This window comes from Physeter macrocephalus, chromosome 7, assembly GCF_002837175.3.
Source record: "Physeter macrocephalus isolate SW-GA chromosome 7, ASM283717v5, whole genome shotgun sequence".
NCBI lineage: Eukaryota > Metazoa > Chordata > Mammalia > Artiodactyla > Physeteridae > Physeter > Physeter macrocephalus.
The window spans coordinates 75,220,048-75,235,853 of NC_041220.1; the positions used below are offsets into that span (position 1 = coordinate 75,220,048).

Here is a 15,806-nt window from a genome sequence, read left to right on the forward strand (position 1 = left end):
CAGGAGAGGTAAAGAATTTACAATAACACTATTTTGCTTCAATGGTAACTTTCTTTGAGGAGCATCAAGTGCCTTACAGTCATTATTTAAATAATCCTCTTGACAAACCTAGGAGGTAGGACAAAAACTTTAAAAGTGTAGGAAATACTTGAATTCCTGTTATGATTTTTTTTTTTTTAAGTAATGGAGTCAAACTCATCAGTGAATAGCCAGTCATTGGTTAAAATAATAATTTAAGGAAAGTTTGTAATTTGGGGGTATTTCCAAGGGAAAATCTGACATCAGAAGTTAACATTACTCTGTTATATGTTTCAGAATCTTCTTCTAATCAGTGAAACTTTTTTTTAAATTGCAGCACAGAATTGATAAAACTTATATTATGCATATAATATATATGCATAACCAGTTTTAGGCTCCTGGTTTATGTTATCTGAAGAGGCTCAGATTCCATCCTGGATCAGTATATTAACCCCACTGCCCAGCCTAACATTTTTATCCAGAATGTCCTAAGGCTATGTTGCCTTTTCCCTCCAAGGTTTGAGGAGCTAATCAGTGTTTCAAGGAGGCAGCCAACTGGGCATGATGAAATACAAGGCCATCTGTTGCTAAACTACTCCCAACACATACATTCCCACACACATACTATATATTAAATTACATAGCCACATCCAAAAACATGACCTTTACATGATGTAAGTTAATATGAAAATGGCTGACAAATTATTTTATTCATAAATATCTATTGAGCACTTTTTATTTAACTGGCATTACATTAAGTGCTTAGTTATACTGAATCATGATCTATACAAAATTTCATTAATTTCTTTGGGTATTAATTTAACAGAGTTTTACCAACTGTCACCCTAACCTTTAGTGGTGCTCCTATAATTTATAATATAGACCAAGAACTCATATGAATTTACAGTAAGGTATCTAAATTGCTGGAATATGCTATATAACAAATGCATCAAACACTGATCTTCTGAGTTTCCTAAATACTTCATTTGCAAAGTTTTTTTGTTTCACAGCATCATTGAAATTCTGAAAACTGATAGGTGAGATTTTTGGGGTGAGCTAGTTTTTATACTCTGCTTTCTAAGTTTTCCCAGCAATTGTTGAATTTGAAGATGGTCCTTCTCATCTTATATTGTCTTGTACCTACCCATGTTGACCCTGTTCTGGCAGCAATGCTTATACTTCTTACCTTGCAAGAAGCCATCGGCCCTTGGGTTGGCCTGCTTTTCACAATATTGATGTGTGTAGCAAAACTTGCCCATATTTTACCTTTATGGGAGTGTTATGGGTGTGAAAGGGAAACCAAAATTCTTCCGCTGATAGAGTATATATTATTTTCTTTCTTCTTTTTTAGAGATTTTCCTCTTTTTTTGGCTTTTGCTTCATGGTCCTCATTCCAAGTGTTAATGATTCTACTCAAGTGTTGAATTCCAGACTCGTCTCATTACAGGTCCTGTAATAAAATCTTTAAAAAGACATGTTATCTTACCTAATCCTCAAAACAAGTAGGTATATTAGTCGCAAATGCTCTACAGCTGTGCTGAACATTAGAGTAACCACTAGCCACGTGTGGCTATTGTGCAGATGAAATATGGACAGTTCAAAATGAGATGTGCTATAAGTGTAAAATACATGCCATAGTTTGAAGACCTAGGATGGAAAAAAATATAAATTATGTCATTAATACATTTTTGTATTGACTACATATGGAAATGATAATATTTTGGATACATTGGGCTAACTAAATGATATTATTAAAATAAGTTCACCTATTTCATTTTTCACTTTTTTAATGTGGTTATTAGAACATTTAAAATTAGAAATGTGGTTCACATATTTTTATAGGACATCACTTTTCTAAAAATTGCCAGGCTCTTTCTCTACAGGAAAGAATCTCAGGCTTTTTGCTTAGAATTACAAATACTTGAAGTTTTTTTTGGGGGGGGTGTGTGTGTGTAAAACTTTCAATTGCCTTGAACAAGATAAACAGATACCAGGTGGGTTCCTGAAAATTAGAAGTGCAGTTGGTCTTGTATACAAACAAGCTAAAAGGGATAATTAGACCACAGTAAAAAGACTGAATAAAGTTAAAAAACGAAAGAAAAGAACAGGACCTAGGTAAATTAAATCAATGGAATTATATCAATGTCTAGGATGATAAAGTGCAACAAGAGAGGAACAACCATGGCTACAGACAGGGAAGGACATGCTGGGGGTAGTGTGGGAATGTTCATGATGGAGGGGCTGTGCTACTGCATGTTACCCTAGGGGTGAGACATTGGAAGAAAGGTAGGGAGAGCTACTGTAACCAGTTATCTGCTTTGGAATCCCAGATCTTTCTAGTTAGGGTGTGGCTCTGCTCTCAGTCCTCAGAACAACAGTGTGAAACAGACAGTAAATACAGTGAGCTCCATCAAACTGGAATGGCCATGTTACTGGACGCATGATCACAGTGAGAAGTCTCTGGTCTTTATTATTTCCGCTATACCCATGAGGACACTAAGGTTTAGAGCAGTTAAGTCACTTGATCAAATCACAAAGCCAGGAAGAAACAAAGGTAGATTTTTTTAAGCCAGTTCTACCTGACTTTAAATCTCACTGTTACCTTCTGTGCTCTTCCTCCCCTGTCAAAGAGGAAATAGTTCCTGCCTTTAAGTAACTCTCAGACTAGTGAAGAAATATTTAATTTGTTATTTTAAATTTCAAATTATTTATTACAACTTGGACTTTATCCTTTTTGGTTAGTTTGCTGTACCTTTAGAGACACAGTTTTGACTGTATTATTTAAAACTTCTGGGAATGTGAAGTGACCTAGTGTAGTTTGTAGGCAGAGAAGTTTGATGTCTTGTCTTTGCACAGCAACAGAAGAGTTTAAGGACCCACCTTTGTGATCACATTGGCCTAGGGAACATTAATGGTGTCTGTGGCTTAGAACAAGAAGGTTCTAATTATAGTATTTGGTGTTAATTCCTCAGTTCACCAAAATGATTGCTCCAATAGTGTCTATCTCTTTCTTGCTTTCCCTTCTCCTTTAGATCTGATTTTGTTTTAAACAGATTCTGTTCTCACTTTTCCTGATTTTAATTGTGAAGGACTGAGTCTTATTCCTCTCTGCAATATCATTGCTTAGCCCAGTGTCTAGCAGTTAGTTGATGCTTTGTCATCCATTTGTAATGTGAACACATTTCTATGCAGTAAAGATTCAAGAAATAGAAACTGACTATCTTTCAAGGGCTAGGCACGATGCTGGGGATAGAATAGTGCATATGGTTGTATGCCATACTTACAGTCTGATGGGAAACAATGACATGCTAGTGTGACAAACCCTGCCCTTGTGTAAGCATAGGGTGCTGTGGGAACACCTGGACTGGTAAAAATCTGAAAGATTTCCAGAGGAAGTACTATTTAAGCTGAAACATCAGGGAAGCAGTAAACAAGGAGAAAGGATTAGGGGACTGGTGGAAAAGGAAAGGCATTCCTAGCCGAGAGAACAACAGGTAAAGACATTCTGGACCTGCAATTTTAGTTTGGAGTTTGGTTGGAGGGTATAGTGGATGGAGGAGGTGAGAGTAAGAGGAGTATGGGGAAGGAAGGGATTAAGGAAAAATATTCAATCATTGTTGAAAGAATTATTTTAAAAAGCAATACATCACACAGAGAAATTCACTAAGAATTTCTAAGATGATTCATATAGAGTACACGTTTTAGACCATTTTGTCTCATGAGCATACTTTATGTAATTAAAAAGAATAAAATGGATTTCAACCTGATAACATTGGAGACCTTATATTCATATACACTTATGCATATGTATTATACATCCACTTCATTATGATTCTATGGTCTATAACATACTTATCATTAGGGACACTTACCTCATGATAAACGGGCTTCATTAGTAGTGATTCAAGGCTTTATTATTTATTCATCTATAGAGATTATAAATCTTCTATTAATTCATTTTTCAGAAACTATTACTTTACATTTCAGATGCTTTCTGATGGTAGCTTTTAAGGGAAGAAGGCTAAAATCAATTCTACTTCTTAATCAGTTTATAAATTTGGGGGGAGGCAATAGGCTTGAATACGAGGATTGCATGAAGATGCATAATGCACACCAGGTTTTAAGTCTTAGAACTTTGGTAAATATATTGTATTCTTTCATTAGTGCATTTTCAGTCTCAGGTAATCTAACTTCAAAACTGATATAACATTTTCTGGGGATGTGGCTTATAAGGATCAATGAATTAAATATAGTTTTTAATACTCCAAATAACAATTTATTAATTATTTATAAAAATTAGAGGTTACAACTGTTATCTCAAATCCAGTACTTTTGTGTGTATGTGTGTGTGTGTATGTGTGTGTGTGGTTGATTCAAAGTGAAGGAATCCTAAGTAAGCATTTAGAATTTTTAAAAAGATGTGAAAATCTGTACATTATTTTATTTGTTAATGGATAAGGTTCATCTATAATACTATGATAATTTTTGAAGCAAACTACTTGTATAGCAGTGTAGTCTTTTCACCTTTGTACTTTATAAATCAATGATTCTTTATGTTTCTGAACACAAAAGGATGTCCCAGGATGAATAGCCACAAGAAGGGAGATTCCTCATTTGCATCTCTATCCTCACTATCACAAATAATGCTGATCTTACAGCCTGTACCTGTGTTGTGAACAAATGGAAATTAAAGTGAGCTTAAATTCATATAATTTTCATTTGTGACCTGACTCTTACAGTTAGATTACTAATAAAACATAAGCCATTTCTCTTGCCCTGAAAGCTGAAAAAGAAATGAAGAGATTAATCAGAGGCTAGAGCAGGATCGGAAACTAGGAGCAAATAGAGTAAGTTCCCTCCCTGGCCTTGTCCCTTCCTCCAAAAATATTTATTAAGCATCTACTATGAATCAAATACTGAAGGGATGAAAGGAGAGAACCGTCACGTTACCACAATCCGTTATTAGTTTTGTGAACTGAAAAACAGATTTCAGTTTTAAAAATTCTTCAACTATTTGTAGCACATGCAGTTAAATATGCAATCACGACATCTGAATGTAACTGAGGTTCCGGCATTTCGCCCTTCACTTCAAAAACTATGCTAAAACCACTACAAGAGATTCACCCCCCACGTAGTTTTGTTTTGGCAATCAAAGTCCTCACGCCAACATTTGTAGTAATTTCAGATTGGCACCCTAGCATTTTTGTTATAACCCAACCCCCTACCCCACTTCCCACCTTAATGCAAGATAAAAAATTTTTTAAAAAAAAGATAGTTTTACTGGGCGAACAAGGGCAAGGTAGGAAGGGAGGGACGGACGAACGGAAGGGGGGAATGAAATGGATGAAGGAGACATGCTGTCCTTTTTCCCGTTTGTTTTCGGTTTCCTGCCCTCTTCTTCCCATCTCCCCGCTCGCTGTCAAGTTGCATCACCTCCAGGCTCGGCCCTCGGTCCTTCCCCCTAGCGTCGGAGCCCCGCAGCCGGAGGCTGGCACCTATCTCTTTAAATGACAGCTGTGGCTCGGGTCCCAGTCCCGGGCTTGACGTCAGTGCCGCTTCCCCGGCTGCGAGGAGTAGTTTGCGCCACCGTCCGCGCTCGGGGCTCGCGGCGCGCTCGCAAGCGGCTGGGGCGGCGAGTTTTCTTTGCTCCGGCCCCTCCTCCCGCCCTCCCCGCGGAGAGCCGAGCGGCAGCTTAAGAGCCTCTCGCAAGTCTCTCACACTTCCCCGCCGTCGCCCCCAAAGGAGCAGCCGCTCCTCCTCGCGCCGCCGCCGCCGCCGCCGCGGCGCCCGCAGAGCTCCTCTCCTGCACATCGCTCCCCCGATGGAGCCCGGGCGCCGCCGCCGCCGCCGCTGCCCCGAGCCCTGAACCGGGCCTCCTTGGCCGGAGAAACGTGCCGCCCGGCCCGAGGGCGCATCAGGGGCACGCTACCGGGGGTGCAGGGCGCGGGTTTCGGGAAGGAGAAAGTGCTGCTCTCCAGGGTCACTTGGCCAGCGGCTGGGAGGACCATGGCTTTGAAGGACACAGGCACTGGCGGCGGCACCATCCTGCCCATTAGCGAGATGGTCTCCTCGTCCAGCTCGCCCGGCGCGTCGGCAGCCGCCGCCCCGGGGCCCTGCGCGCCCTCGCCCTTCCCCGAGGTGGTGGAGCTGAACGTAGGGGGCCAGGTCTATGTGACCAAGCACTCGACGCTGCTCAGCGTCCCGGATAGCACTCTGGCCAGTATGTTCTCGCCCTCTAGCCCCCGGGGCGGCGCCCGACGCCGGGGCGAGCTGCCCAGGGACAGCCGGGCGCGCTTCTTCATCGACCGGGACGGCTTCCTCTTCAGGTACGTGCTGGATTATCTGCGGGACAAGCAGCTCGCGCTGCCGGAGCACTTCCCCGAGAAGGAGCGGCTCCTGCGCGAGGCCGAGTACTTCCAGCTCACCGACCTGGTCAAGCTGCTGTCGCCCAAGGTCACCAAGCAGAACTCGCTCAACGACGAGGGCTGCCAGAGCGACCTGGAGGACAACGTCTCTCAGGGCAGCAGCGAGGCGCTGCTGCGCGGGGCGGCGGCCGCAGCGCCCTCGGGTCCCGGAGCGCACGGGGGTGGCGGCGCACCGGACAAGCGCTCCGGCTTCCTCACGCTCGGCTACCGAGGCTCCTACACCACGGTGCGTGACAACCAGGCGGACGCCAAGTTCCGGCGCGTGGCGCGCATCATGGTGTGCGGACGCATCGCGCTGGCCAAGGAGGTGTTCGGAGACACGCTCAACGAGAGCCGCGACCCTGACCGGCCGCCCGAGAAGTACACGTCCCGCTTCTACCTCAAGTTCACCTACTTGGAGCAGGCGTTCGATCGCCTGTCTGAGGCCGGCTTCCACATGGTGGCGTGTAACTCCTCGGGCACCGCCGCCTTCGTCAACCAGTACCGCGAAGACAAGATCTGGAGCAGCTACACGGAGTACATCTTCTTCCGTAAGTTCGCGGTCTCCGAATTTCCCAGTTCTCCCCACCCCCTCGCCGACCCGCGTCGGGTTCCAGCGCGTCTGGTGTCGTTGTGTGCCTCCCCTATCGCGGCAGACTCGATTTATGGTTTCGTGCCTTGCGATCTCCCTTTTGGCTCCTCTCTTCAGCGACTCAGGGGCACGCAATTCCCAAGCAGTCCTCTTTCTTAACTTTATTGATCTTGCCCTCTCGCCCCGCCCAGCTCTCGGAGCCTCTGGACTCCCTTCTACTACCGAGGGCCGGGAAAAGACAGGGGCACAAGGCTGGGCGCGTAGGTCCCCTTCCTTCCCTCTATCTCCGTGGGACTCGCGGGGGTCAACTTATGTGGGTCCCAGTGGTGTCCCTCCAGAGGGCGGGTTGGCATCAAGGTACCGCGGCGCACGCCGGGTTTACCTCCGGTTGGTGCGGGTCGGCGCTGGAGCATTCAATTATGGATGGTTTCGGAAAGGGGCAACAAGAGAAGTGGCGATTGTGCCTCCAAAGCCCCTCAAGGGCCCGGGGGGAAAGAGGTTTCCATTGACCCATAGAAACCTCAGATTTCTCTCGCGCCAGTTGTCTTCTGTAACTGTTAGGGGTTTTGGACAGAGAAGGGTGGAGGGAACGGGCTTTGGTGGTCTGAGTGCTGTCAGAGTTGGACAAGAGGAAGGGAAGTGGTGTGTATGCGCCTGTATGTGCGCGCGCGCGCGCGTGTGTGTGATTGTGTTTCCTTTCTGGGCGCCTCCAGTGTGAATGAGGGATTGAATCCACTTTCCCAGGGGGAATAAATGCAGTGATTTTCTGAACTGAGAGAACGAGGGAGTGGATTGGAAAGCATCTGGCGCAATGCTTTTTGTAGTGCACTTAGGCGGGGGCGGTGGGGGGCGGTTCTGTGGGTCAAGTTCAAGAACTGCACCGACTAGCACTGGGGCTTGGGGGATGGGGAACCGGGGCGGGGACAATTCTCAGTGACGTTTATAAAGTGAGGGGGGCCGCAACTAGAGAGCTATGTGGACAAATGGAAAGCCATCTGGGATGGGAGCAGGAACATCATTTGGCAAATGTTTTTTCTTTCTCAAGACACAAGAAGATTGAAAACTTGCCTGTAGTGTTAGGGAGAGTAGAATTGACAGCCTATGTATAAGCCCAGCTTTAATTGTATTTATTTATTAAGTAATTCACTAACTGTTTGGGATCCAGGCAATTTTTTGCACGTTATTGTGACTGGGGAAGTGGAAAGGACCTCTCTTTGCACAGGCGTGAGATTGATTGGAAGTTGCTCATTGTTTGTGTATTCTAGTAACCTTGGAGGTAAGGGTGACAAAACACAGCACACTTAGTGTTAGATTGTCTTTTTGAATAGTGCTGGTTTTCTTAAGAAAACCATTTCAACAGAGAAGCAAAGAAAGTGTCCATTGAAGTGGTAGATAAAAATCGAATTTTCTTAGAGAAAGACAAATATTATATCACTTATATGTGGAATCTAAAAAATAATACAAATGAATCTATATACAAAACAGAAACAGACTCACAGACATAGAAAAAAAAGGTTATGGTTACCAAAGGGGAAAGGGGGGAGGAATAAATTAGGAGTTAGGGATTAACAGATACAAACTACTATACATAAAATAGATAGGCAACAAGGATTTACTGTACAGCACAGGCAACTATATTCAATATCTTGTAATAACCTGTAATGGAGAATAATCTGAAAAAAATATGTATATAACTGAATCACTTTTCTGTGCACCTGAAACTAACACAATAATATAAATCAATTATATTTCAATAAAAAATCTAATAAGATGTTTTATTCTTAATTATATGAAAGTATTATTTGTTACACAGTAAAAAGATCAATAGTCAGAAAAGCCACCCAAAGGAAAGGACCTTTATTGACACTTCAGACCTTAAACATTTATATCATTTCAACATAGATATATTTCCAAGCATTTCAGAAGATGAGAGGAAATGAACTTTTGACTTTTTTTAGTGATTTTTAGTGGTTAGTGAGTTTTGTTAGAGAAGGTGTAAGCATAAGTGTTCTGCAGTTAAGGTTCTTGAATTTTGGAATCTTTCACAGTTTTGGTCTTTCTTTTTCCCCTAGAAACTTGTGGACTTGAAAATGTTCGTTACTTTGATTATGAAGAAATAATACAGGTTGTCTTTAAATTATGAAAAATGCTCATAAAATAGTGTATTTAAGTTGGAAACAGCCAATTTAAGTCATAAAATGATTTGAGAGATGCTTAGAATTCAGGATATTTCACTTCTGGAGCTAGAAGAAGTGAAAGAAAATAAAATATTTATATTATGAATAATGACTTGCAGAGTATTCACATAACAAATGAGTTCTGAGATTCATTGATAAAAGTCCGAGAAATCTAAGGAAGCAACTCAAAGCCTTTTTCATTGATTATCCTGTGGGGGAAAATACACAATTCCAGATTAAATATGGTTCTTTTGAAGTGGTATTCCAGTTGACCAACCAAATGTGGTTGCCGTTTTTTATTTGTGATATAAAATTTATCTCGAACACTGTTATATATACATTTATTTTATGTTTTGTATAGCTTGCAGCACATTTTCACAAATTATTTTGTATGGGATTCCATTTAACATTGGTGAATGAAAATTCACTGTATTTCCATCCTATTTAGTGAAGGTAATAATGTTAACTATTCAGTGTAGTTATCTTGTTTAGCAGTCTCTATTTTTAAAAGACTACCAGTGTTATTCATAAAAACAAAATCATTAGATGAACTTGTTTGTCCACCATTTCAGATGCAGAGAGGGCCTTATTATCTTTTATTTCTCCTTTGACACAGTTCTTTCAAAACATTTTTAAAAACGTATAACATGTATCAGTCATTTTAACCCCTTTTAAAGGTGAACTTAGTAGTTTGAAGCTGCTCTGAAAAGTGTAGAATTGGTTTATACACTTGAACATCAATTTCAGCTCTTCACTCCCCCTGCCCCTGCACCCAACTTCACCCCTGAGTTTCTGTAGAGATGGGAGGAGAGTGGCAAATGGTTCAGTAATCCCAGACACTGCTATTTGCCAAATGTGTGATCTTGACTAAATTATTTTAGTTCCCTCACCTGTGCAATGGAGATTATTATAGTACGAATTTTATAGAATTTGAGAATACATGTAAAGTGCTTAGACCAGTGCTTGACCTATAATAAAAGCTTAAAAAATGTTACCTGTTACAATTATAGTAACTTTCAGAAGTTTGGAACTACCAATTTAATAACCAAATTCTTCCCTGGAACTTGGATTTTTCAGGCCAAGTTCGAGTCACCTAGGTTTGCCAATCACACTCCAGTTAGTTCTTTTGGATCAACTCCAACAGAACCCTTTTGTGATTCAGGGCCAAGAAGTGTTTTTTTTTTTTTTTTTTTTTTTTTGTGGTATGCGGGCCTCCCTCTGCTGCGGCCCCTCCCCTTGCGGGGCACAGGCTCCGGACGCGCAGGCCCAGCGGCCATGGCGGGCGCGAACCCAGTTCCCCTGCATCGGCAGGCGGACGCGCAACCACTGCGCCACCAGGGAAGCCAAGAAGTGTTTTAATACTCTCCATTAGGAGTTGAAACTTTGGTAATATTTTCTCACAGACCCTGAACTAGATTCATATCTCCTTAAGTACTTGTATCCACATCATTGGGTTCTAATACTCAAGGTTATATACAGGCTATTAAAGATCTAATATCAGCTTCATTTGGCTACATGGATACTTTGATCTATTATCAGTCATAACTCATAGTTTTATCAAGATTTTAGACTCTGCAACATATACTAGTACTATTAAATTCCATATTACTCTACTAGTACTGAAGATGGATTGTCCTTTCTTGAAGGAAAACAGTGAGTTATTGTGTTTTCTGTTTTTTGGGGGCTGTCTGTTAAGTGTAATTGTGGCTCTTTTTAGCAATATCTCAGAGACAAAAAAAAGGCATTTTGTGTTGGCATTGTATTACATAGACAGTAGCTATCTGCTTGGAATGTGATATGTAGACTACCCATAATTAAAAAGGGGATTATATATATCCTTTATTTCTCATAAACAGTGTGTTTACAGAAAGGTAGTACTGATTCACTGCTCTTCTCTTATAGTGCTTTGAGTTTTGCATTCTGTGTTGGTTGAATAATATGTGGTGTGAAGGTATACATTTCTCTAGGTGCATTTGATATTCCTTAAATTTGGTACAGCCTTTTTTGTTGTGATGTATGAGAGTGCCAGATATAGGACCTAATGCTATTAGTGAACTGGACTGTGAATTCTAATCTGTCTTAATGGATTTTTATATACACTCTTTCAAATATATTCTGATTTATTTCACTGTGTTGGGTTGAAGAAATCTAGCTGAGTTGAAAATATTCAAACAGCTATTCAATCCTATGTTAGCAGGCCTGTTGCATTAAAAGCTTTCTAAGAAACGTCTTTAAAAAGTCATTCTATTTAGATGCATACCTTTAAAATTATATATTATTTTCCAGTCCAAAAATGCTTCTATTTTTATCAACAAACACTGTTTTATGGAAAATAACTTTGTTCCTTCTTTTTTTTTTTTTTAAAGTTGGTTCTTTTCTTCTTGGAGACTTACTAGTCATTTTTATAATTATCATGGAAAAATTTCTTCTGCAACCACGTGGCTGAACGACTTTTGAATCGATGGGGAACAGATAACTTTGTTAAACACCAAGATTCTTATTTCGTGCAAATACAATATTTGCAATAATAAAGCAGGCAGAAAATGACAAAAACCTTAGAGTGCAAAATGTTTGGAAGCCATGGCATGGCATTGGTTACTGTTTAAGGGCATTAAACTTTTATGTCTGGCATAGTACTGTCTCTAAATTTGATCTTTTAAAATAGTGTTATGGCTTTAGTTTTCTCTGCCACCCTTTCTACAGCTGTGTATGGGTCAATCCTTAAGCATATAATAAAGCAAAAAGACAATGGCACTACAAGCCTTATTTGGCAAGTTCTTTCTCTTGTAGCTTAGAATAGAAGAACTCACAATGAGTGTGTTTGTGTGCCTTAGTTAAAAAGAAAAAAAATCTCTTTGGAAAAAGAGAAATAATATGTATGAAATTAGCAACAATTATTATCTATTCTATTGTTATAAGTTATTGGGTCAATTAGTTTAAAATGTGAAAATGATTGTCAACTTATTCAAATGCAGCCCTTTTTTGATAATGGAAGTAATATGTGCAGTTTTAGGAATTTTATAAAAGAGAAGTAAAATTCTAAAAAATTGCCACCAGTAATTTAGCTAATAAAATCTTGACTCATTTCCTTCCAGTCTTTGTTCTAAGCCTATGAAGATGACAGACATACATTTTGAAAGTTATGGTGATACTATGTAGATGTTTTATATGCCATCTTTACTTTGTTTTGCTTTATACATTTAATGCAGTTATACATTTAGTGACATTTCCCACAAGACATTGAATTTTTTTATTGACATCTTAGATAAAAGTATAATACATGTCCTTTGCCACAGACAGTATTATAAATAAATATTGGTGTTGAATATTTTCCCTGTAAGCTTAGAAAAGAGTTGATTTTTTCAAAGTACAGTATGTGTAATAAAAATAACATTTACTATGTACCTAGTTTGGTGATAAATGTTTTATAGCCATTACTTTACTTTTTTAACATTCCATTAGCTTGGCATTAGTTCCCTAATACTTCGGTTAGGAAACTATGATTTGGAGAGGTTAAGTTAGCATCCTTAGGTCATAGAGCTGGTGTGCGGCTGAGCTGGAACTAGAATAGTTCTGCCTTACTGCGAAGCCCTTACTTTTGAATATTTAAAAGTAAGGCCTGTTTCATGCAATCAATTTTGCAAATATATTTCAATGTTTACTGAGTACCTAGAACTTAGCTCTCTAAGCAAAAATGGGTAGTGTGAGCTGTATATGAATGAACCTAATTTTTCTTAATCTATTTTAAATTTCCTTAAGAATATAGTAAATGCAGTTGACCCTTGAACAACTGCGAGGGTCTATCTATAAGCAGATTTTTTTTTCAAATAATACGTATTGAGGTTGGTTGAATCTGAGGATGCAGAACCTCCAATACAAGGACCAACTATAAAGTTATAAGCAGTTTTTCTACTGAGCAGGGGTGGGCACCCCCTAGCCCCCGCATTGTTCAAGAGTCAATTGTTTATGTTTTATGTCTTTACTTGGTGAAAGGGTTAACTTTTAATGATTAAGGCTACCACATTCATGGATATTTTTAAAATTAAAGAAAACAAACCATTTGACTCAGTTTACCACTCTTTTGGGGGAACAAGTAGTATCTATAGGTTTGATTGACCAAATTTAAACAGTGTTAAGGTAGTCTTCTGCAGAAAATTCATTTTACCTTGTGTAATATAACACATTTTATGTATGTCCTTAGAACGTGACAAAATAAAGAAGGTATTTTGGTTGAAATCAATTTTGTTAATTACATATAGTTTATTGGGCCTAAATATTGGTTAATGCCTTTAAATTATATACTTGCTGTAATTAGGTCCAAAAAAGTATCAAATATCTCCTGGGTATTGGGATTATTGGCTTTTGGTGTTTTTGTAGGCTTAAAGTATTGTGGAAGTATATCTTTACATTTGAAGTAATTGGAAAGTAGTGTTTCAGGTAACCCTTCAATCTATGTTTCATTACAGTTATTGTTTTTAAAACCTCTTTTGAATTAACTTCAGGGTATTGTCAGCACTTAGCAGCCACAATCCTGCAAGACAAGCTGGCAGCTTCTCTAATGGAGATGATGCTAAAAGGTTTTGCAAGGACTTACCTAAAGATGAGAATAACTTTATTCACAGGTTTTCAAAGTCACTCCCATAGGTAAGTTAACTATAAGTTCTAAGGGTAATGGTGAACCTCCAGCTGCTGACTTGAATCTAAGGTGTCCTGTGCCTAGCATCTGTATACTTCCCATCATTCATTTCTGCGAGGGAGCATGTCATGAAACCTAATTATCCTGTAAGGTTAGTTGTATTTTGCACTTTCAAAAGCAAAATATATGAGTATTTTATACTGAGTTTATACTGTTTACAAGTTTATTTCTTAACTCATTGGTTTTTTAGTGCACGCCCGGTACCATAGTCATGTCGTAACTGAGTGACCTCTTGCTGTAGAATCCTTCTGCATTTAGCTTCCACACTTCCCTGTCTCTTCCTAGTACACTACGTATAGGGCCTTCATTGCATTTCCTAAGCATGTAACTATCTCCCTCTTTTTTCTTTCTTGTTGTATCCTATTTTTTTCCTAGCTTTATTGAGATATAATTGACATATAACATTTTGTAAGTTAACATGTTGATTTGATACACGTGTATATTGCAGTTTGATTACCACTATAGTGTTAGCTAACACTTCCATCTCCTCACATAATTACTAGTTCTTTTTTTGTGGTGGGAACATTTAAGGTCTATTCTCTTAGCAACTTTCAAGTATATAGTACAGTATTTTTGGCTATAATCACAATGCGGTGAGTTAGATCCCCAGAACTGATTCATCTGATAACTGGAAGTTTGTACCCTTTGACCAACATCTCCTCATTTCCTCCACACCCCTCAGCCCCCTGGTAACTACCATTTTACTCTGTTTCTATGAGTTTGGCTTTTTTTAAGATTCCACTTATAAGTGATATCATACAGCATTTGTCTTTCTCTGTCTGACTTTTTTTTCACCAGCATATTGCTCCATGGTCCATTCATCTTCTTTCTTCTTTATTATGGCTGACTATTAGTCCATTGTATATATACACCACATGTTTAGTCATTCATTCGCTGACAGACACTTGCGTTGTTTCCATATCTTGGCTATTGTGGATAATGCTGCAATAAATATGGGAGTACAGATATCTTTTAGACATCCTGTTTTTATTTCCTTTGGATATATATCCAGAAGTGGGATTGCTGGATCATATAATTATCTCTTTTCATATTGACCTTCCACACTGGCCTACTTTCTCCTTGAGATTTGGCACCAAGTCTCACTTTTGTCTTTTCATCCCCCAGTGCAGTGGCTACTGTCACATTAAGAACTCAGTAAATATTTCTTTTTTGAATGAAAGTATAAATTAACAAATGAACCAGCCATGTTGCAGGTTCTACCAACGTAGTTATTGAATTGAGATTTAGTTTCACTTCAATTTTTTTTTTTTTTTTGTGGTATGCGGGCCTCCCCCTGCTGTGGCCTCTGCCGTTGCGGAGCACAGGCTCCGGACGCGCAGGCCCAGCGGCCACGGCTCACGGGCCCAGCCGCTCCGCGGCATGTAGGATCCTCCCAGACCGGGGCGCGAACATGGTTCCCCTGCATCGGCAGGCTGACGCGCAACCACTGCGCCACCAGGGAAGCCCCTCACTTCAATTTAAATTGCACCTATTGAGCAATTACCAGGCTATAGCTTGGGACAAGACATGCCAATGTGAATGACAGAGACCTTGCGTTTAAGGTGATCACAGTAAGCTTTATGTAATATTGAATTATGTTATAGAGGGGTTATTTGGTGTATTAACAAGAGGCAGAGTAATGGCATGAGAAGCTGTTGCACAGACACCTATAAAGAATGAAAATAACTTAAATGTTAACTAAAACACGGGACAGCTTTAAATACTGTTATAAATGAAGTTGTTAGCATGGTAAAAATACACACAGAGACACACACACAATTATTTATTTATTTATACTTAAATGATTGGTAGAGTAGAAGGTACAAGGCATCAAAAATTAGCTGACCTTTTTTTTTTAAATGTATGAAAGATGTCAGTCAAATGCTCTGAGCTGCAGCCTACCTGCAACCACTTGCCTT

The 15,806-nt window shown here is 39.9% G+C and overlaps 1 protein-coding gene across 1 annotated transcript in view; it reads left to right on the plus strand.

Annotated features, from left to right (window-relative positions):
* The first annotated feature begins 6,024 nt into the window (after window positions 1-6,024).
* Window positions 6,025-15,806, plus strand: part of KCTD8 (potassium channel tetramerization domain containing 8) — a 261,807-nt gene continuing 252,025 nt past the window's right edge. The window contains exon 1 of the mRNA XM_007108186.2: window positions 6,025-6,973. Within this exon, the coding sequence (XP_007108248.2) occupies window positions 6,025-6,973 (949 nt within the window). The remainder of the gene's footprint in view (window positions 6,974-15,806) is intronic.